Source organism: Lethenteron reissneri, chromosome 4, assembly GCF_015708825.2.
Source record: "Lethenteron reissneri isolate LAM-NWPU_2019-01 chromosome 4, ASM1570882v1, whole genome shotgun sequence".
Taxonomy (NCBI): Eukaryota; Metazoa; Chordata; class Hyperoartia; order Petromyzontiformes; family Petromyzontidae; genus Lethenteron; species Lethenteron reissneri.
Window position 1 is genome coordinate 1,402,740 of NC_083782.1, and position 21,512 is coordinate 1,424,251.

Consider the following 21,512-nt stretch of genomic DNA (forward strand, 5'->3'; position numbering starts at 1 on the left):
ATTTAATTACCCAGGAAAGTCCACGCTTAGTACAAAGACTCGTTTTTAGGAGGGCCCTGCTACATTGGGAATGTTTGGCCAACACCGATGACATTGTGGGTGATTGTTTCGCTTTCGGAGAAGGAGGAAACCACAGAACCCAGAGGAACCCCATGCAGAACGGGGGTGGGGGAGAGACAGCCTACAACCAACTCAAGACAGGAATACGCCCGAGTCGGTGAATGGAACCCAGCGCTTCTTGCTGTGAGGAGGCACAAGTGTCACCACTCCACTGCCCTTCCTGGCACCCAAATGAAAAAGGTTATTTAGTGTAGGTTTCGTAGCAGCCCGGGGCACTTTGGTAATTTCTCTGCAGGAATCACCGGCTGACTGCAGCGGGAATGGAACCTGTGGCTGCATAGCAGGCCGGCTGAGCGGCCGCGCTTGCGCTGCCCGCCGAGCCGCCGGCGGCTTCAGCAGCGGCCACGCCGACGAGAGCCTGGCCGCTGGCGGCCCGAGGAGGGCAGAGCGAGGCCCTGGTCACGCGGCTTCGGCCAGGTCTACTAACAGAACGTTTTTGTGAAATAAACCACACCTCTTGGCCCCAAGGCCGTCACCAAGGGAATGTGTAGCCTTTAGCACAGGAGACTAGGACGAGTTTCGGCTTCACAGGGCTCATCAGCTGTTCCACGCTGCCATCAAAGTTGGGGATGAGGGAACCGCAGCTAAGCGAAGGGGCCAGGGATCAGCACTGGGGGGCTCTGCTGGGGTGCACCCCCCATCCCCAAACGTCGCCTTTGGCACAACCGCGATTCCCTCTCTCCTCAGCGGTGTGGATCATTGCTGTGGACTCCCCGCCCCACACAATGACTCTGCTGCCTCCCCTCCGCCCCCCTCTCCCCTATCCGAGAGAAGCTGGCGCCAGGGGTTGCCTTGCACCCCTGAGACGCGCCGACTCGGCCCATCAGACGCACATTGCCGTGGCTTGCAATGCCGCCCTACGCAGGCGTTTGCTCAACCGATACTGGGCGACTGAAGTGATCATTGTGAGGTCGCACTCGTTACACACAAAGTGGTTGCGCCAAATCAACCACAAAACTTTGCTGATCTCGTAAAGCAGGGGTGGGGAACGTCCGGCCCACGGGCCGTGTAAGGCCCGCGAAATCATTTGGTGTGGCCCTGCCAAGGACAACCGCAGGCGGGACTTGAAATTCAATAAATCTAGGAGCAAACCTGGAAAAGCAGTTGCGAGTAGCAACATCATCAACTCCAGCTGACATCACACGCCTCGCCAAAGAGAAGCAGTTCCAGCCATCGCGTTAGGGGTAAGTTAATTAAATGTTTGACCAAATATAACAGGCTAATTTTTAAGTTGATAATTTTGTATGGCCCGCGAATGATGTTATAAATATCCAAATGGCCCTTGGCAGAAACAGGTTCCCCACCCCTGGCGTAAAGGAACATCAACCACGATCACGTGAACTCCGGGCATCTTCACCATCAATAAAAGATGGTCACAGCATCGCGTGGCGCTTTCAGATGCGCTTCTACGGCCGTCTGAAACGCTCTTCCCTTCCGATATTAGGAAGGCACTGGAGCTATGCACTTTTAAATGTAGTTTGAAAACTCATTTATTTGGAACTGCTTTTTATGTTTAGTTTGTTGGCCTTCCCCCGCACTTCCGATTAGCGGGGTTGGCTACCTCTAGTGCGAAAGAAGTTCAACTTGCATCTTTGTATTTATTTCTGCATATGTTCATGTATTTGTGTTTATTTCTACATATGTTTATGTATTTGTGTTTATTTCTACATATGTGTGTATATATTGCTGTACGTGTACACACGTGTGTTGCACTTACGTGTTTGTGGGCACAGTACCCGTGTGTGTGTGTGGAGTAGTGGTGGAGTGGTCTCCTCTCCGCTCCACGGAGCTGACTGCGATCAGCGCGGCGCGCTCACGACGCACGGCACTCATGCTCGCGCGCGGTTACAAACATTCAGATTTATTCCATGGCTGGTGCAGATCACCGCCAGTAGCGAAGCAGCAAGTCGAGTCAATTGATTCTTGGTGAACACCTGGCGCCTTATTGGCACAAATCTGACACCCAAAGCGTCACAGAATCATTACACGTAAAAATAATTCTATACAATTTTTTAAAATTAAAACCACCGGCGATCTGATTGTCACGATTATCTTCTCATTTTTACTGTCTCGTTCGTATTGTTTATTTTTCTCATGGTAAGTTTGTTCCATGAGTCTAAATGTAGCTGTACACCAGCCATGTCCAAAGTCCGGGCCGCGGGCCAAACACGGCCCGCGGTCAGATTTCATACGGCCCGCAGCTTCGGTCTTATAATGTGTTATTTATGGCTCGCTAGCTCTGTCAGAATAAATAAATCATAACATTTCCTCCTTTCACCACGCGGTGGCAGCACCATTCTAATGCTATCTGGCTCTGGATCCGTGCCGCGAACCCTTCTCGAGTAATTTCTGCCGTGGCGACTGCAAAAAAAGAGAAAAGTTGACAGTGAGGGCCGCCGCTTTCAGGAGCGGTGGGAATTACAATACTTCTTCACTGAAAATCGAGGCAATTGTGTTTGTCTAATTTGTAAAAAGACGGTTGCCTTGTTTAAGGATTTCAACGTAAAGAGACACTACGAGACTAAACATGCTACAACATACGACAAGCTAACAGGGAGTGACCGCGCTGAAAAAGTGAAGCAACTCCGTGCTGCTCTGGCATCGCAACAGCGATTCTTCACGCGGGCCTGTGAGTCAAAGGAAAACATCACCAAAGCCAGCTACGAAGTGGCCATGTTAATAGCTAAACAAGGCAAACCTTTTACTGAAGGTGCGTTTATCAAAGACTGTGTCATGAAAATGGTAGAGAACATTTGCCCCGAGAAGAAGCAAGAATTTATGAATGTTTGCCTGGCACGCAACACTGTGGCACGGAGAGTTGAGGACATATCGTCAGATATTCAGAGACAACTGGGGGACAGGGGAGTGGCTTTTGATTATTTCTCAGTAGCCTGCGATGAAAGCACCGATGCATCTGACACTGCACAACTACTTATTTTTTTAAGAGGAGTTGATGACAACATGAACGTGACAGAGGAGCTGCTTGACCTCAAAAGCCTTAAAGGGCAAACCAGAGGAACAGATGTATTCGTTTCTGTTTGTGAAGCTGTTGATGATATGAAACTACCATGGAGTAAAGTTTCTGGGATCATTACCGATGGTGCACCTGCCATGGCTGGTGAGCGAAGTGGATTGTCTACACTGATCTGCAATAAAGTCAGCGAAGAAGCAGGTAACGCTATTAAACTTCACTGTATCATTCACCAGCAGGCTCTCTGCGCCAAACATCTCAAATTTGACGATGTTATGAAACCAGTGGCAAAGGCAATCAATTCTATTCGCTCTAAAGCTCTATACCACCGACAGTTTCAGCAGTTCTTGCGTGACATCCAGGCTGAATACGGTGACGTAATATATCAACGATGTGAGGTGGCTAAGTTGGGGGTCCGCACTGCAGCGATTTTTCTCTCTCAAAGAGGAAATTGAAAATTTTTTGGGTGAGAAGGGACAACCAATGGAAGAACTGTCCGATCCTGTATGGCTGGCAAATCTGGCTTTTTTGGTTCACATAACGAAGCATCTGAATGCGCTGAATGTTAATCTTCAAGGAAAAGATGCAGTGGTGAGCCAGCTATACGCTCACATCAAGGCCTTTGGAACCAAACTGCAACTTTTCCAAAGACACTTGTCCCAAACAGAGCCCTGCACCGCGCACTTCCCAGCTTTTGAAAGAGGTCATTGACAGTTTCCCACAGGACAACATCGGTGCGCAAATGAAGAGTTATGCAACAGCTATCACATCTCTTTCTGTGGAATTTAACAAACGCTTTCGAGACGTTGCAGTTATTCAAAAGGACATGTTTCTTTTCTCTTCTCCCTTCTCCGTGGACCCTGATGATGCTCCTCCACAGCTGCAGCTGGAGCTCATTGAGCTGCAGTGTGACGATGAGTGCCGCGGGAAACACCAGCAGTGTTCTCTTGTTGACTTTTACCGGCAGCTGGACAAAAGCAGGTTTCCAGAAATGCGGTCATTCGCTAAGAAAATTATGTGGTTATTCTGCTCCACATATTTATGTGAGCAAACATTCTCAGTCATGAACTTAAACAAGAACCGATTGAGGTCAAGGATGAGTGACTCCCACTTGCGTGACATTTTACGCATCTCAACCACTGCCCTCAAGCCAGACCTGGTCTCTTTACTGAAATCTAGATCTCAGTATCACCCTTCTCATTAGTGTCAGCAAGTTATCTGTTCCTTGATCAATCTGAAATTGAGTGTTTTGAACGGTAACATCTGTCACTATTAACAGTGAAAATCCTAAAGCACACTAATGCATCTTCTTGGTTCTTTCGGTAAAGTCACGTAGAAGGGAAGTAATAAAATAATAAAAATAAAACATAATAAAATAATTCTCACGACGTTTCGGCCACAACACAAGCAGCCGTCCTCAGGTGAAGACCAGGTCTGTCCAGGCGACAGCGTCTAAATGAAACACCACCACGCTTGGAGCGTCTATTTAAGCTGGGTTGGAAGGTGGGGGAAATGCGCCTTGACAAAAGAATCTGCATATCAAGAGGAATTTAGCATATTTATGGGAAATGCAGGAATGCGACTAGTGTTACTTGTGAAATGCGTAGGAGGTAGGCGGGGGGTTTTCAAAGTCATATTATGCCCGTGCATTATACCCCCTCCCTTTGATGCTGCTAATCCTGCATAATGCATGGGCATAATATGACTTTGAAAACCCCCCGCCCACCTCCTACGCATTTCACAAGTAGCACTAGTCGCATTCCTGCATTTCCCATAAATATGCTAAATTCCTCTTGATATGCTGATTATTTTGTCAAGGCGCATTTTCCCCCCCTTCCAACCCAGCTTAAATAGACGCTCCAAGCGTGGTGGTGTTTCATTTAGACGCTGTCGCCTGGACAGACCTGGTCTTCACCTGAGGACGGCTGCTTGTGTTGTGGCCGAAACGTCGTGAGAATTATTTTATTATGTTTTATTTATATTATTTTATTACTTCCCTTCTACGTGACTTTACCGAAAGAACAAGAAGATGAATCCCTGCAGTCACGAAAGCTTTAAATCGACACACTAATGCACTTGGACTTATGGCACTTGTTTTATTAAACTCTTGAATAAGATTTGGTTATAACTCTTGATGTTATGTACCTGTAGATGTGACACAAACTATTGCTTTCTGAAAGATCTTGTAAAAGACCAGGGCAAAATCCACTTGTTTTAAAGTTTAATGATAACAGACCACTTTGCATTACTTATAACTCCTGTTTAAAATGTTCATGAGGCAAAGATATTTAACTCATGGAAATTTAAGGTATTCTATACAATAATTGTTTTTTACCCTTCTATCTGGCAACAAAACTGACACCTTTTTACAAGGAGTCATGTTTGCATAGACCGCAATACCTGCAGTCATAATACAAACAAAAGAACATAACTCTGATAATGTGCACTGTCCTTGAAGTTGATTGGTCCACACCCGAGACAGCTTTCCTTAGAGCCTAGTCTCACATGGGTTGGACCAGATGACGCCAAAAGGGGCACAGTTCAAGGACAACGCATTACCAGAGTAATGAGAGCTCGGGGTGAGCAGCTACATCATGGGACCTCCTTTGCCAGTACCAAAATATACTAATAGGGTTTTTCCCCTTTTTTCTGGCAACAAAACCGATGTCTAAACCTGCGCATGTTTGTGTTTGTACGTATACACGTGTACACGTGTACATGTTCATGTACACGTGTACACGTGTACATGTTCATGTACACGTGTGTACGTGCGTGTATGTGGCGAGCGGCGGCGCAGGAGTCGGCGCATTGCGCTTACGAACCTGGCGACTTGAGTTAAATTCCCGGCGCCGCGAGCGTCAATGGCGAGTGGTTTCTAAACCGGTCCCTTGTTCTCCCCAAGGTCGACTTTAATGAGCAGCTGGTGCGGTGTGTAAACATCGCCATTAGGGAGACAAAGGCGGCCGGGCGTGGTGCTGGCCACCCACCCCCTCATGTGCCACAGTACCGACTTTCATAGGGTGCTACTCGCTAACAGCACTTGCCCCAACAGTCTGTTAAGGCGACACGGGGGATCTTTGTGTTTGTATGTGTCACCGGGTTTGTGTCTCTGTACGTGTGTGTGTGCGCGCGTGCGTGCGTTTGTGTGTGTGTGTGCACGTGTATGTGTGTACATGTGTGCGTGTGTGTGCGTGCGTGTGTGCGTGTGTGTGTGCGTGTGTGTCGGGCACTAAAAGGGATCTACCCGAGATCTCGGCGGACGATTTCAGCAAAGTCGACCTCGGCCCTTTCAGGTGGATTCACTGGGAGGTGAGTTCACCCTCCGGCGATGTTGTCACCCATTCACTGGGAGATGAGTCCACCCTCTGGCGATGTTTTCGCGATGGGTATCATTTTGGTTGAGTTTCACGTCGGCGTGCGCTGCCCAGTCCCCAGCGAGCGGTGCGAAACGCGAGCGAGGGAGGGAGGAGTGATCGAGGGAGTGAGCGAGGGAGAGAGCGTTTCATGTGGCAGTGGCCCAGCAGTCGCGGCGTTCGCCCCGGTGGTGGGCCTCCTAAAGGTCGTCTTGGCCTCAAATAATTACCTGCTGTGGCTTGTAAACATTAGTGCTGGGGAGACAAAGACGGCCGAGCGTGGTGGTGGCTACCCCTCCCCCTCGTGTGCCGCGCCGGCCTTCATCGGCGCTCGCTAACGGCACTTGCCCCAACAGTCTGTTAAAAAGTCGGTGTCTATTCGGGGATGTAATCTTTTCCCATTTGTGTGCACGCGCGAGCGTAGGGCAGGAACGGCGACGAGCAGGTGCGCATGATCGCGCGCGTCAACGAGATGAACGGACGCCGAGACCCCGGGGAAGCCATCACGGTGTCGGTGGAGATAGAGAAGCCCGAGAAACTCGACACGCATCAGCTGATGGGCCACGGCGACGTGGTGAGCGCGTTCGTGTCAATTGGTGGGTGACGTGGGCAAGGTGTATGGCCTTTGGCTACACCGCACCGATGATCCATAGTTCACGTGAAAACGACCGATGTACTCCGTGGCAAAGCGTGCGACGGACGTCACGAGTTAACGTCAAATCTTAAGCTCTGGTAATGTGCATTGAAGTTTACGTGTGAGAATGGATGATTTACAATCTATGCAAATTATGATATAACGCGTTGTGACCAAGTAAGCGGGATAATTCTGGAGCTCATCACATATGGGGAGCGGAGCGGGGTTGAGCTTGGGCATTTCTTCCGTCGGTGACCACACGGTATTCGCCCACATGCAGATGTACACTGCTACCATGATAGATCTGTTTTCAGTAACTAAGAATGTAAAACCTGTTAATATTGTGATCATCCTATGGAGAATCTGAAACCTGGGACGGAATTTAGGAATTTCCACCAGTCATTAAAACCCACCAACGGCGATGAACAATGCTGTATTGCTCGCTGTTGTGTTCCAGGTTTTCATCAGTAAGGACTTTGCAAAGCACGCTGGGTACGATTCAGCTGAAGCGGCAGTGCGAGGGCTCTACGGCAGAGTGAAGCGAGGGTACTCACCCACCCGCACACAGCGCGTGTACAGAGACAAAGACGCCCACGTAGTCTACGTGCGACGTTGAGACGGGGTCTGGCCATCACCACCATTCTCTCCCCAGCACTGGAGTTTGCACACAGCACCAGGTATCACGTGCCGTTAACCTGAGCCAATGCTGGCAGTGCGGTCACCGCCTCACCACCACTCCCCCATTTACAGAAGACAAAGATCCCCCAGATAGCCTTCAGCAGACTGTTGGGGCAAGTGCTGTTAGCGAGCACCTACGAAGGCTGGCACAGCACACAAGGGGGTGAGTGGCCAGCCTTTGTTTCCCTGAGGCTGAGTCGTCCTAGGGGAGGCCCAGGACCGGTTCAGACAGTCGTCACTGATGTTGGGTGTGAGTGGGAATCTAACTCTGGTTGCCAGCTTCGTAGCACAGCATGCTAACCGCTACACTACCGCTTCCCCATTTACACACACACAACAACAACCTCCATTCGCCACGAAGTGGCGGTGATGTCACCACAGCACTTGTGCCAGGCTATGTGCACGTTGAGGCCACGTGAAGTGTCGAACGCCCGCTGGCAGGAGGTCACAGGGCAGACCCAGGTGCTATGGGTCGACTGACTAAGATGACTGGCTGATGCACCACCTGCCGACACACACATACACTCACACGGCCTCAAGGTCAAGATGCCACCTCATTTGCACAAGCAAACAGGGATGTGCCGATGTGTGTTGTGCCTCTGAATACGTGGAGCACCTTGACTTTGATTTTCATCCAGGGCCGAAATTCAGCTGGAGCGGCCCTGGGCTGAGTAGTTAATGGGGTGGGGTGGGGCAGTGCCGGATGATCCTAGTAGCACAAGTAGCTACATATGTAACTACGGGCCCCACACTTTCAAGGGCCCCGCGCTAAATGCTTTCAAGCTATCAATTCCGGTTCAGTGATTCTGCACTTATACTATAGTACTATACTGCCTTCAACTTTTATGAACGACTGGGTGTTTAAGGTTAGTGATTTGTCGTATTATCTGGCTGTATAGCAAATGAAAAAATCCAATTACTTTACTATGCAAGTTTAAATTTTGTGTTTTAATATTTATGTTTTTTTTTATTTAGGGCCCCTTTATAACATATGCTACAGGCCCCGTACTAGCTTCATCCGGCACTGGGGGGGGGGTCCAGGGGATTGGAGGTCGAGGGGTTAGCGGTGAGGGTGGCCTTGGGAAATATTCCACGAGGAGCTGAGCCCGAGTGACGTGGCCGCTGCACAATGTCCCCACGACTGCAAGTTCGGGGCGTCGTGGTGGCTTGGACATGTTAACTCGCTCACCTGGTACGCAGGAGGTTGTCGATTCGATCCCGACCCTGATGCCTGTATATTTAGAGTTCGTGGTGTCTCTCTCTCCCCGTGGTCGTGTGGGTTTTTATTTGGGTCCTCTGGTTTTTCCTCCACATTTCGAATCAACGTGCATTTTATAATATTTGGCTGCTATACATTTCTACATGATGATAAAGCCACTTCGTTAGGCCATTATTTGTGGCCAGGCTGCTTCTTAAAAAGAGCTTCATAGCTCAGTGAGCCTTGCCTGCTAAAATAAAAAGAATGGTTTTAGTTTACCAACACTTGGTCCCTGGGGCAGCGAGTCCAACTCCCCCCCCCCCCCTGGCGTACGGTCCGGTCTCGCCAAATTCGAATTCTCGCAAAGTTTCTTTCTCCTCCAATGTCGATCATCGTATTGTACCGGGCTCGCGTTTTGTCGCAACCATAAACACATTTTAAAAACTAGCTTGGTTCAGTAGCGCGTTGCCGCAGCAGCGTAGGGTTCACCGAGCGTTCTCCCTGCCCCCGCAACGCGCGCCGTGGCAGCGCCGTCCTGGTGTGCGCGTGGGGGGAGCAGGGGGCGGCGGCGACGGGCCCGGGCGGGGAGGTGGCGCGCTCCCCTGCGTTCCCGCCGCCCACCTTGGTGGACACGCTCGGCGCGGGGGACACCTTCATCGCCGGCGTCATCGCGGCGCTGTCGCGGGGTGCGTCACCGCACGCACTCACGGGCACACGCGCGCGTGTGCATACACGCAAATGCGCGCACACACGCGCCACTATTTTATTTATTTTTACGTTTTATCAGGTAAGTCCCCACTGAGCTATGTAGCGATTTTTCACAAGCGCCCTGGCTGTTACAAATGATAGCTCGACGAAATGGCTTATCGTGTGGAAATTTATAGCAGCCAAATACTGTAAACGCATGATTCTAAATGTGGAGGGGAAAACCGGAAGACCCGGAGAAAAATCCACACAACCACGGGGAGAACTTTCAAACTCCGAATATACAGCAGGCGTCAAGGGTTGGCATCGAATCCACAACCTTCTGTATATCAGGCGAGGTTGTTAACATCGACACACGCATGGCATGGCTCCACTCGTAGATACACGCGTACATAAACGGTCATATGCGTGTCTGTGTGTGTCTATGCACAGATACATCTGTACATCCACACACGGTCACACGCGTGTGTCTACAGATGCACACACACAGTCGTTCACGCAGATACCCATGTGGAACCAAAGAACCCCCATATAGCCTTTAACAGACTGTTGGTGCAAGAGCTGTCAGTGAACACCTATAAAGGCCAGCGTGACACACGATGGGGTGGTGTGCTTAGCACCACATTAGGCTCCCTAGTGTGTTTCCCCAGTGGTAACGTTTACACACCATTCAGATATTCATCACTGATGTTGGAAGTGAGCGAACTCGGGTCGCCAGGTTCGTACCGCAATTCGCTAACCACTGCGCCACACACACCAACACTCACGGGGACATTCATACACGCAGATGCCGATGTACACATAAGCAGTTATCCGCGGACATACGTTCACACATTCATTCCCATAAATACCCACGCGCACACATACATGGTCGTACACGCACAAAGGTATTCATAAAGATACCCACTCACACCCACGTGCACAAACACACATTAACGAACAGTAAGTGCGTTGTTTGTGTATGTGTGTGAAAGGGAGTCCAATAGAAGGAATCGTCTGGTAGGGATTTTATTCAGATCTTCACACCACGTACACCATGACACGTGCACACCCACACCATGCCTTCTCTCCTGGAGCCCCGAGCACACGACACAAACCGATGATCCACATTCTCTCTTCTCGAACTCTCTAGAAGTTCCTCTCAGCCCCTGCTTCTTTACCACCAAATATTCCCCCTTTCAGTCTCCTCCAATCCCGTCTCCTTTCACGCGGCTTCGTTATCCTCTGCCTTTGTCTGTCTTGGGTGCGCTCCCCACATGACCTCAGCATGTCCCCACGCGACCCCTACATCAGATGCACAACGTGCACGTGGTGCGAGTGATTTGTGTTGGGGAGTGATAGTGTAGAGTGGTTACGAACCCGGTGACCTGAGTTCAATTGCCGCTCACGACTACCATCGGTGTCGAATGTCTGAACCGGTCTTGGGCCTCCGCTAGGTTGGCTCGACCTGAACGAGTGCCCCGTGCAGTGTGGTATATATTACCACTGAGGAGACAAAGGTGGTCGGGCATGGCGATAGCCACACCATCCCGTCGCGTATCAGATTGCCCTTCATAGGTGCTCGCCCTAGCAATCTGTCAAGGCTACACGGGGTAATCTTTGTTGTGTACGTTCATGTACATGTGGAATGTGTTTGTCTCCGTGTGGCCAGGCCAGTCCCTGCAGGAGGCGCTCACGTTTGGGTGCCGTGTCGCCGGCAAGAAGTGCGGGGTTCAGGGCTACGAGGGCCTGGGGGAGCTGTGCTGATCGCTCAGGGCCGCGGTGGCACCTCCGCTTAGCACGGTTGGCTACGTACTGTGCGAAGGAAGTTCAACATACATGCAAGTCAGTGCCATGTCGAGTGCCTATAGTGGGTCGTGGGCTAGACGAGGTGTTAGGTGAAGACTTCACACCAGAGACTGGGCGAGGTGGGGGCTAGAGTTAGTGGCCAGGGTTAGGATAGAGACCATGGCTTGCACCAGTGTTGAGCCAAGTTAAATTTCACAATTTTCCTGCACGTTCAATTGTTGCACGGCATCCCACGAGAGGCAATTCAGCTGCCTTGCTTCTGCAAACGTCGGCAACCGATTGAGCCGTTCAATTCAGCCACAGCCAATGTGTTGAGTTCTCGCCCTGGTTAAGCAATATTCACCCGAGCTCGTTCATAATAATTATACACGAGGCCGGGAGTGCTGACCACCACCCCCCCCCCTCTCTCCAGCCTGGACGATCCAGCCCAGCAAGATTCATAGGGGATCTAGGCAAGCAACTACATCAGCTTGACCTATGAATAAACCATATTTATTGAAGTTACAATTGATACAATGGGTGTGAAATAATCAGGGTGTTGTATTTACCTTCGTAAGGATTGTTGAATCCCAGTTGCTGATTTAACACTCGAAATGCAGCGTGACAATGAAGGCACGATGGACGAGGCAGACATGAGGTCATAACGTGATCCCAGAGTGCCTTCTTTGTATCTGCAACCACCACAGAATTTGGTTCAAACAAGCCTCGACTCTACAAGTCGAAACCGTTCCAGAGTTTTGATTGTATTGAAAGTGTGGCTGAAATTAAGCGCTCTCAGAAGGCCATGGAGTTGTGTAAAAAAACCCGTTTCATGTGGAGAGAGGGATATGTTAATATAGACAACATTTATACATTCCTGCAATAAAATTGCATCATTTGACTTGGCTTCAGGGTTGATAATTAATCATAGAACAAGCCCAGTGTTAGGCTTTAAGTGAGAGAGTGAGCAAGGATTAGTATTTGGCGATTGGTCAGGTCTGTTACATTCAGTGTTCACATTCAGGTTATGGTTACATTCTTCATTAACACGACAATTCAGATTAGCTGGATGAGTTACAAGTTTGGTACTTTCATTGATGTGACCAGGACTATTTAGGGCTATGGACTAGGCAGGCAGTGGTCTTCATGAAAAGTTGCTCTTGAATGATTCAACCGTGCTGAATCAAGCTGCCTAATCTGCTTTTTGGTCTGAAGAGGCCATACCCAAGTAGCATGAAGATAAACCCACAAGGTTTGTCGCGAACACGTGTGCTAAAAACATCACCCATCGCTATCAACCAACTGCCCTTCATGGTGATAAAAGAACTGTGATGATTCTGATGATTGTAAAGTATTTAAAATACATTTGTAATTAAATGTGTTACGGTGGAATGTGATTTTTTTAATTGCCAATGATTGTGATTTTTTTTCTAATCAAATAAAATTAACTGTGATTCCAGTGGTGATTAAGTAAATGTTGTATGAGAATTGCATTGTAAAAATAAACGCATAGCAGAAAAAGAATTAACGACCACTGGTTATGTGGTCATTATAATGATCGATGGGAATTTACAGGAAAAATAACGAAGAACTTCACAAAAAAGTTGGGCTCAGAACAAACGAGCAAAACAAGACTCAGGTTATAATGCGGAACACGTGCCAATGTCACACGGTTTCTGCGCGGCTGAGCGGTAAAAGGCAGTGTATGTGGAATGATACAGTGATGCGGTGGAGTACCCTTATCTCACTTCTTCCTACCATGGGATGACTGCAGGATGATTTTTATAGTGCAAACGTGATTCAGTAACTCGGCAATGGCTCGCTTCACGCCACTTGAACCGGAAGCGGCCTCTGGCGTGAAGGTCATCGATTCAAATGTAGGAAGGGGAAACAACACGGCGCCCAAGGGTGGCTACAGCGAGCAGGTAGTCACTTCCATCCTGATCGGTGGCTCCACTTGACTCGAACCTCCCACACGAGCCTGGAGCCTCTCCTGCCTGGAGACCTTCACCAACACCGTCGTTATCCTCGTGAAAGGAATAAATTGCAGCCACCCCAAACGGTGGGGCCGCGAATGATCGGTCTCTCCCACACTCTGCCACCTTCAACATGGAGGAAAAACGGCACCCGCCGCGTGATTGAGCCCCGATCCCCAGGACCGATGCAGTGCTTGGGAGAATTTCACGCAAGAGCTACCGGTAAGCTTTCCAAATCAGAGGGGTTTTCGTAGGCCTTGGCTCCTGAAACTCACCAACAGACCCATCCCTCGGAATCCTCAAGACTGCGGGGGCAAAACCCGTCTCAGCAGTGGTGCTGTGGTTGCAAGTGCGTGGTGCAGACGTAGGCTTGTTGCAAAATCTATTTTACATTGCAAGAGGTCAACTCAGTCAATTACCCCTCCTGATAAAAAGAGTTCAACTTCGTGAAAAGTCAACAGTGGTTGTCCTTTGGGAAATACAAGACCCTGCTATAAAAATGTGCAATTTTTTGTTACCACCGACTCAAGATAAACAAAAAAGATGACCACTGTGTAATGTGCGTTTGAGAACAGCAATACTTTTTAACTTTTTTTTTATTCAAAGCAGAACTCTTTTGATACAATGCAGTATGGAACAGATTCATATAAAGCACCTTTTTAAAATGTTTTTTTTATCATCTTATCAATCCATCCACTTTGTAATCTGGTGCAAAAAAGGGAAGAGAACAAAAACCCCACAAGATCCGTGATGCAGTGGGGCTGGGATCGTAGAGCGCGAGGGAGGAAGGGATGTATGTAGCGTTTTCGCTGGCTCGCTGGAGAGAGTGGTCATCATTCGTGTGGGCAGCAACGCTGCACAAAGAACCAGCCCGTGTGTAGTCAATTATTCACCATATTCACATATACAATAGACAACGGGTTCTTTTAAAATCGCCCTTGTTTTTAATCCGTCAGGATACGAGTGTGGCACCTTCACAAATTACATTAATATTTAATACTAATAGTGTTTTTTGCGGTGCTACAGTCGGTGTAAGGATGACACCATTTCTCCCGAGTCACGTTGAGCATTGTTTTCGGTGCCGCCGCCGCCACCACCGCCGCCTCCTCAGGTGCTTCCGTGCGTCGGTATCTTGCAAATTACTCCTCTCTCTTGCAAAATCCATGTAAACCAGACTTCTGCGTAGGGCAGCAGAGGTGTGTAACAGTCTAGAGTGCATTAGCGCACTTATTAATGCACGTGGGGGGGGGCATGTTAATTTGCAAGACATACTGGGATTTGCTATCATCATCTGTTAGGGGCCAGAGTTAAATATATCTATATTTTACAAAGTAAGATTGGGTACACGTAGCGACAAGTACCGTGAGTTGGGGAGGAGCCCATTTGCCTGGCCACGTGACTTTGGGGAAATGTGCACACTGCCCCGACGGGATGAGCCGATGGCACCAATTGCATGCTGGGTAGTAAATGTGCCAAGCAGGCCTCCGGTGCATGCTAGGAAGTGCTACCAGCAAGTCCCAGTGCCCTCCCGGGTGTTACCGCTTCCCATGCCCCATTGCAGGCTGTAAAGCGGGCACATGTTGGCACCGGTGCAGAATGGGAGACTTGTTGCCAACAGGTAAAGTATTCGCAGAACCCAGTGCACGTTGGGTCCACCGTTCAGAGCCCAGAGCATTCTGGGAAAAGTGTCTGCTATCATAGCCCAGTGCATGCTGGGAAACGTTCCTAGGACTGCACTCACCCTGCGGAGAGGGCGGCTTTGGCTAGCCCCAGGGCATGCTGGGAGCGGCAAGGTACTGGGGTGGGGGGGGGGGGCACGGCTGTGCCGTGCTGCGCTTGGCCATCAGGTGGCCTCCTGCGGAGCACCCCCGTGCCTTCACGTAAATTTAGGCCGAGCGGACCTAGCGGATGGCCGGGGAGGCTACGAGTCGGGGGCAGCGCAAGCGGTGGCGTGTGCGTCGAGGCGCTGGAGCACGCTGGCGGCGATGGCGCGGACGTGGCGTGCGGTGCGGAGGCAGCGCTGCAGCCTCACGAGGTGCGGGCGGCCCCCCTCCTCCAGCAGCATGCTGCAGTAGCGGCCCGCTGCTCCACACGGACGCAGTACACACAGAGGGAGCAATGTGACACAAAGACAAAGATCCTGCCCGTGTAGCCTCAACAGACTGTTGGGGCAAGTGCTCTTGGCGAGCACCTATTAAGGCCAGCACAGTCCGGCTCGCACCTTCAGCTCGGCGTGTGAATGCTCACACCCCACATCAGTTAAGGCCGAGTCAACCCAGGGGATGTCCAGGACCAGTTAAAATAAAGTGCAGCAGTGAGTGTAGTGTGCAGCAGGGTGAAGTGTAGCAGCGAGTCGTGCAAAGCCGTACGGTTCTTGCTGCACACGTGCTGCATGGCCCACACGGCCCACAGCTGCACGGCCGAGGCGTCGGCGCACTTGAGCAGCGGGAAGAACGGAGAGAATGACCTGTGAACACGCGCACACACACACACACACCACTAGAGATACAGATTCCCCATGTAGCCTTCAACGGACGGTTGGAGCAAGGGCGTATAGGGAGCACCTATCAAGGCTGGCACACAGTGCACGAGGGGGCGGTGTGGCCGGCACTATGCCTCGGCCACCTTCCTATTTCTGATGTGTCAATGTTAGCCGTGGTCGGGAATCGAACTCGGGTCGCACGGTTCGTAGTGCGCGGGCACACGTACGTATGCACGTACGTACGCAAGCGCGCGTATGCGCGCGCGCGCGCACACGCGCGCACAAGCCTCGACTATGAGCAGCAGCAGCAGCCACACTTGGCTGCCTCGCAGAAGCGACAGCGCTACAGCTGAGATTACAAAAGCCAAACAACACACGAGCACATCATAATCATCATTGTCGTTGAAATAATAAAGCAATCTAACGCGCGCAATATTTCACAGTCATCATAAATGAGCGTAACCTTGAGGCGCGGAGCCGAGCTCGGTGTCGCTTGAGAGCCAGGGGCGAGAGGTGGGGCCTTTAAGGAAGAGGTGGAGCCTTTAAGCGTGCATTAAAAGTCGGTGTAGTAGATTGAATGTTCAGTGGGATAGCATAGCTGCAGCATCAATGCCCAGGGTATGCACGTCAGGGGACGCAACAGCATTGTCTACGGAGGCGACACCTTGCTGGTGGGACTCTGTTCAAATGAAGCTGGACTGAGAGTAAACAAATGGCACTGGGAACCGGCCAACTCGTGGCAGGAGGAACCGCCACAGGGCCCTGGGGTTATTTCCCATTGGCGATGAAATACGTTCATGAGCAGCATGGAAGACTCACCTGTACGCAACCATCTCGCAGTCTGGGGAAGTCCAGCCAAGGATGGCACTTTGCTAAGAGGGGGGAGGGGGGGGGGGGGGAGGAGAGAGTTGAGCGGGCCAGGGAGAGCGCGAGTTGGCATCGGTCGGCGTAGCGTCCATGCAAATATGCGCATCATCATGTGAATGAGTGCGAGCCGGTGAGGGGAGTGGTGGAGCAGCGGTTAGCACGCTGCGCTACGAACCCAGCAACCCAAGTTCCATTCCCGCTCACGGCCAACACCAGTAACGATTATCTGAACCGGTCCTGGGCCTCCTCTAGGTCGACTCAGCCTCAATTGAGTACCAAGTGCGATGTGTAAAAACGTTGCCACTAGGGAGACAAAGGCAGCCAGGCATGGTGCTGGCCACCCACCCCCTCGTGTGCCGTGCGGGCCTTCATAGGTCTTGTTGGTGAGCGTGGGGTAATGTTGGCGAAAGAAGTTCAACATACATACCTACATTGTGCGAGTTGGTGAGGGAGTGTGGGCTGAGTGAGTGAATGCGAGTGTACATGTGGGGTAAGCGTCCGAGTTAATGAGTAGGTGGGTATTGAGTGAGTGAGTGGGTGAGTGAATGGGTGAGTGAATGGGCGAGTGCGGGATAGGGGAGTGGGTGCGTGAGTAGGGCGAGTGCGGGGTGAGTAAGTGGGTGCACGCGTGAGTGTGGGGTGAGTAAGTGAGTGCACGCGTGAGTGTGGGGTGAGTAAGTGAGTGCACGCGTGAGTATGTGGTGAGTAAGTGGGTGCACGCGTTAGTGTGGGGTGAGTAAGTGAGTGCACGCGTGTGTGCGCGGTGAGTAAGGGAGTGCACGCATGAGTGCGGGGTGAGTAAGTGAGTGCACGCGTGTGTGCGCGGTGAGTAAGGGAGTGCACGCATGAGTGCGCGGTGAGTAAGGGAGTGCACGCATGAGTGCGGGGTGAGTAAGTGAGTGCACGCGTGAGTGGGGTGAGTAAGTGAGTGCACGCGTGAGTGTGGGGTGAGTAAGTGAGTGCACGCGTGAGTGGGGTGAGTAAGTGAGTGCACGCATGAGTGCGGGGTGAGTAAGTGAGTGCACGCGTGAGTGGGGTGAGTAAGTGAGTGCACGCGTGAGTGTGGGGTGAGTAAGTGAGTGCACGCGTGAGTGCGGGGTGAGTAAGTGAGTGCACGCGTGAGTGGGGTGAGTAAGTGAGTGCACGCGTGAGTGTGGGGTGAGTAAGTGAGTGCACGCGTGAGTGCGGGGTGAGTAAGTGAGTGCACGCGTGAGTGGGGTGAGTAAGTGAGTGCACGCGTGAGTGGGGTGAGTAAGTGAGTGCACGCATGAGTGCGGGGTGAGTAAGTGAGTGCACGCGTGAGTGGGGTGAGTAAGTGAGTGCACGCGTGAGTGTGGGGTGAGTAAGTGAGTGCACGCGTGAGTGTGGGGTGAGAGTGCATATGGGGTGAGAAGTATGGGGTGAGCGGTACCAGCTGCTGGAGCAGCGTGGCGCGTAGTCGCGGCTCCAGTCTCCACGCCGCCTCCCCGCGGTACGTGAGGTGAGCGATGATGCCGGCCGCAAAGTAGCTCACCTCCACCTCACCACTCGACAGCAGGGAGCTGCACGCAGCACGCAGCACAGAGCACGCACATACAGCACACAGCACACGGCACGTACAGCACACCCACCACACCCAGCACACAGCACACGGCACGTACAGCACACGGCACGTACAGCCCGTACAGCACGTACAAGCACACCCAGCACGTACAGCACGCAGCACGTACAGCACGCAGCACGTACAGCACGCACACGGCATGTTCCACACACCGCACAGCACTGCCACACTGTGTTCAACGCACCGTGCGGCACGCCCGCTGCACAGCCGTTCTCGGCGTGGCGGAGGGTGCCGTGGTGTGCCGCGGTGTGTCGTGGGGTGCCTGCGTGCTGCGTGTTACCCGATGTGCTCGATGAAGCCCTTCCTCATGAGCTGCGGGTGAAGCTCCGTCACCTCCGCGATGTTGTTCTGCGAGACACGGCACGGCGCGCACGTACGTCGTGTGTGTGTTTGTGCAATGGTTGTGCCGTGCCGGCCTTCATCAGTGCTCGCTAACGGCGCTTGCCCCAACAGTCTTGACAAGGCTACAGGGGGGATATTTGTTGGCTGTGTGTGCGCGAGCCTCCAGCCGGCAAACCTTCGACACCTTACGTGGCCTCAAGGTGCACCTAGCCTGGCACGAGCGCCGTCGTGACATCACCGCCACTTGGTGAACAAAAGTTGCTGTTGTAAGGCCTCACCAGACTGAGCTGTCACATGGCCAGCAGAGGACCGCACGGTGGATGCCGCGTATAAGCACACCTTACAGCACAGAGGAGCCACTCGACCTCTCTGGCCTCTCCATGTGCTGTGAAGAACGGCCATTGTCCACAAGCACACGTGGCCTCGCTCCCACAGGGTGTGCTTGTGTATGTACGCATCTTGAACTTTCGCGCCGTACGGAGCGAACCGTGCTCCACGCCGTGGCGTGCTGCTGCATCTCACTCCATGCACGTGCGCGTCATATGAAATGTGTGGTTGTGTAGCTTACCAGCAGCCCCAGCACCTTCTGTTGTACTGACGGATCAGTGGGGAAAGTCTGTGGAAACATTCAGCCAGCATCGTCAATTCAAGGGTCTGTTGTTTAACCAACCGATTGAGAGTTGACATATTCACACCATCTCTTGCAATTGAGGTAATGTTTCGCCTACATGGCAGTGATACACGCGAAGACATCATCACCGTCGTTAGCATTTCAATAGAACAGAACACAATATGGAAGGATTAAAAATTCAGGCAATGGCCCCTTCAGCACAGACACAGTGTGGGATTGAAAGACTGATAGTTGCAGATGGCCCTTTAAATTCCGACGCTTGAAAACACTGGGGAATTTGAAGGAAGTTTACACTGACAATTTTTTATTAACAAAAGAAAAGTTTTCTTTTGTTAAATGTAAACACGCAGTGGTTTAAAAATGTAAACACGCAGTCGTTTAATTGCAACATCATTCAGTTTGGCATGGCAGAAGTGTTGCATGGCAGTGCTATTGATGAAGGTGGTCAGATTTTAATGATGTGGAACAACAGTTTGTGTTTGTGCGTGTGTGTGAAGGAGGCTCGTGAAGGACGCTACTGGGCAGTTGGAGGCAGTCGCCCTCCAGCAACAGCAGAGGGCAGAGAAGTGGCGTACCTGGTGCGGTGTGGAGTAAACATCGCCACTAGCGACACAAAGGTGGCCGGCGTGGTGTTGGCCACCCACACCCTCGTGTGCCGTGCCGGCCTTCATAGGTGCTCGCTAACAGCACTTGCCCCAACAGTCAATGTTTAAGGCTATATGGGGGATCTTTGTCTTTGTGGCTTCTCACCTCCAGCACGCGCATAAACAGCTCCAGGCCCTGGTTGTCAATGAAGTGCCGGCACGTGGTGGGAGATTCGTCCGTGAGGTTCCACAGCGCGCTCAGCGTGAACTTGAGCGTTGTGTCGATAGCAGACGCCGCCGTCTTCTGCTCCACGATGTGCAGCAGTTTCTGTGCAAGATGCACGGAGTGGTCGTTACGCAGCCGCCCCGCGACACCCACCCCCCACCGCCCACCCCCCCCCTCGCCCCCCCCCCCCCGCAGTCCCACGTGCAACGTGTACACGCTGAACGCTGAGCACGTGAACGTTCGCTTTGCTGCGGCGATTTCGTGAATCTTTACATTCACGACTCGACTTAAAATGAGTTTCCATCAAGTCTCGTGTTTATCGTCTCGTTTGTCTCGTGTCCCGCTTTGTTTTTATGATGGCGAGTCGAGTACTCTACTGTGGCGAGTCGAATGATAAGGTATAAACCCAACTCAGACGAAGACTTGATCATTTCATCCGGTAAGGCCCCAATGAACTAAGCAGCTCTGTTACAAGGACGGCCACAGCCTAAGACTGTTAGCAGTGGTGGCAGTTACAGGACATTGCAGGGAGGGGATGCGCAAAATAACCGAGAGCAAAACCAAAAATTTATTCACACGCAAAACTGATATAATCATTACATGAATTATGATCATATTTGAGGCTCCATATTTACTCGAGCTAAACAAAAGCGATCAAGTTCTCAACATGTATCGTTTATAAATACAATATAATATTTAATAATGTGCAGCCATTCCCTTTGTTAATCCACTACTCCACCGTGTGTCAGTTAAGGGGAATGTGACGACGCTGGTCAAGGCCAATTTGGTGAAGGGGGAGGGGGGACCAGGGCAGGTTCAGCTCACACTCGCCACCGACGTGAGCCGTGGCCAGAATCGGAGCGAGTTTGCTAGGTGCACAGTGCAGTGCACAAAGTGCTGCGCCACCACTCCCATCCTGCTTAATGAAACTCAACCCAACGGAGTCCAATTGAAACCTGGAGTGCTGCGAGGAAGTTGCATTACTCCGAACAACCACTGCTAGATTAACGAGTCGAGGATGTCAGAAGAGCCGACTCGGCTCTCTCTGGCGAGAACAGAAGCATGAACAATAAGAGACTGTGTGACCTTTTCAAAGCGTGTATCCCTTTCAGGACGGTGGCTACATCAGGCTGCTGAGATTGTCACCTTGACGATGAGCAGCTCAGACCCCAGCTGTGCTGTCTGTTCCGTGGATAGCTACAACACAAAGACACAAACACACACAAGACAAAGATCCCCCATTGAGTGTGAAAGGCGACGTGGGCCCAGCGGTGTTAGTTAGGGAACACCGAATCAATCCAGCATGGCCCACGAGGGGAGGGTGGTGTGGCCAACACCATGCCCAACCACAGTTTCTAATCCACAGGGACCGATATCA

At 51.4% G+C, this 21,512-nt stretch overlaps 2 protein-coding genes across 5 annotated transcripts in view; one reads left to right on the forward strand and one right to left on the reverse strand.

Annotated features, from left to right (window-relative positions):
• KHK (ketohexokinase) overlaps positions 1-12,954 on the forward strand; it is a 28,340-nt gene extending 15,386 nt beyond the window's left edge. For all 4 annotated transcript variants that reach the window (XM_061561992.1, XM_061562002.1, XM_061562009.1 and 1 more), the window contains 5 exons: positions 6,328-6,400; positions 6,869-7,018; positions 7,536-7,624; positions 9,483-9,640; positions 11,311-12,954. In XM_061561992.1, the coding sequence (XP_061417976.1) occupies positions 6,328-6,400; positions 6,869-7,018; positions 7,536-7,624; positions 9,483-9,640; positions 11,311-11,405 (565 nt within the window). In that variant the 3' untranslated portion in view covers positions 11,406-12,954. The remainder of the gene's footprint in view (positions 1-6,327; positions 6,401-6,868; positions 7,019-7,535; positions 7,625-9,482; positions 9,641-11,310) is intronic.
• A 1,026-nt stretch (positions 12,955-13,980) lies between these two features.
• The window catches only part of ZYG11B (zyg-11 family member B, cell cycle regulator), a 32,880-nt gene continuing 25,348 nt past the window's right edge, over positions 13,981-21,512 (reverse strand). The window contains exons 10-17 of the mRNA XM_061562030.1: positions 21,281-21,331; positions 20,075-20,236; positions 19,262-19,309; positions 18,632-18,699; positions 18,163-18,292; positions 16,704-16,756; positions 15,772-15,869; positions 13,981-15,484 (exon numbers count right to left, since the gene is read on the reverse strand). Coding sequence (XP_061418014.1) covers positions 15,324-15,484; positions 15,772-15,869; positions 16,704-16,756; positions 18,163-18,292; positions 18,632-18,699; positions 19,262-19,309; positions 20,075-20,236; positions 21,281-21,331 — 771 coding nt within the window. The 3' untranslated portion in view covers positions 13,981-15,323. The remainder of the gene's footprint in view (positions 15,485-15,771; positions 15,870-16,703; positions 16,757-18,162; positions 18,293-18,631; positions 18,700-19,261; positions 19,310-20,074; positions 20,237-21,280; positions 21,332-21,512) is intronic.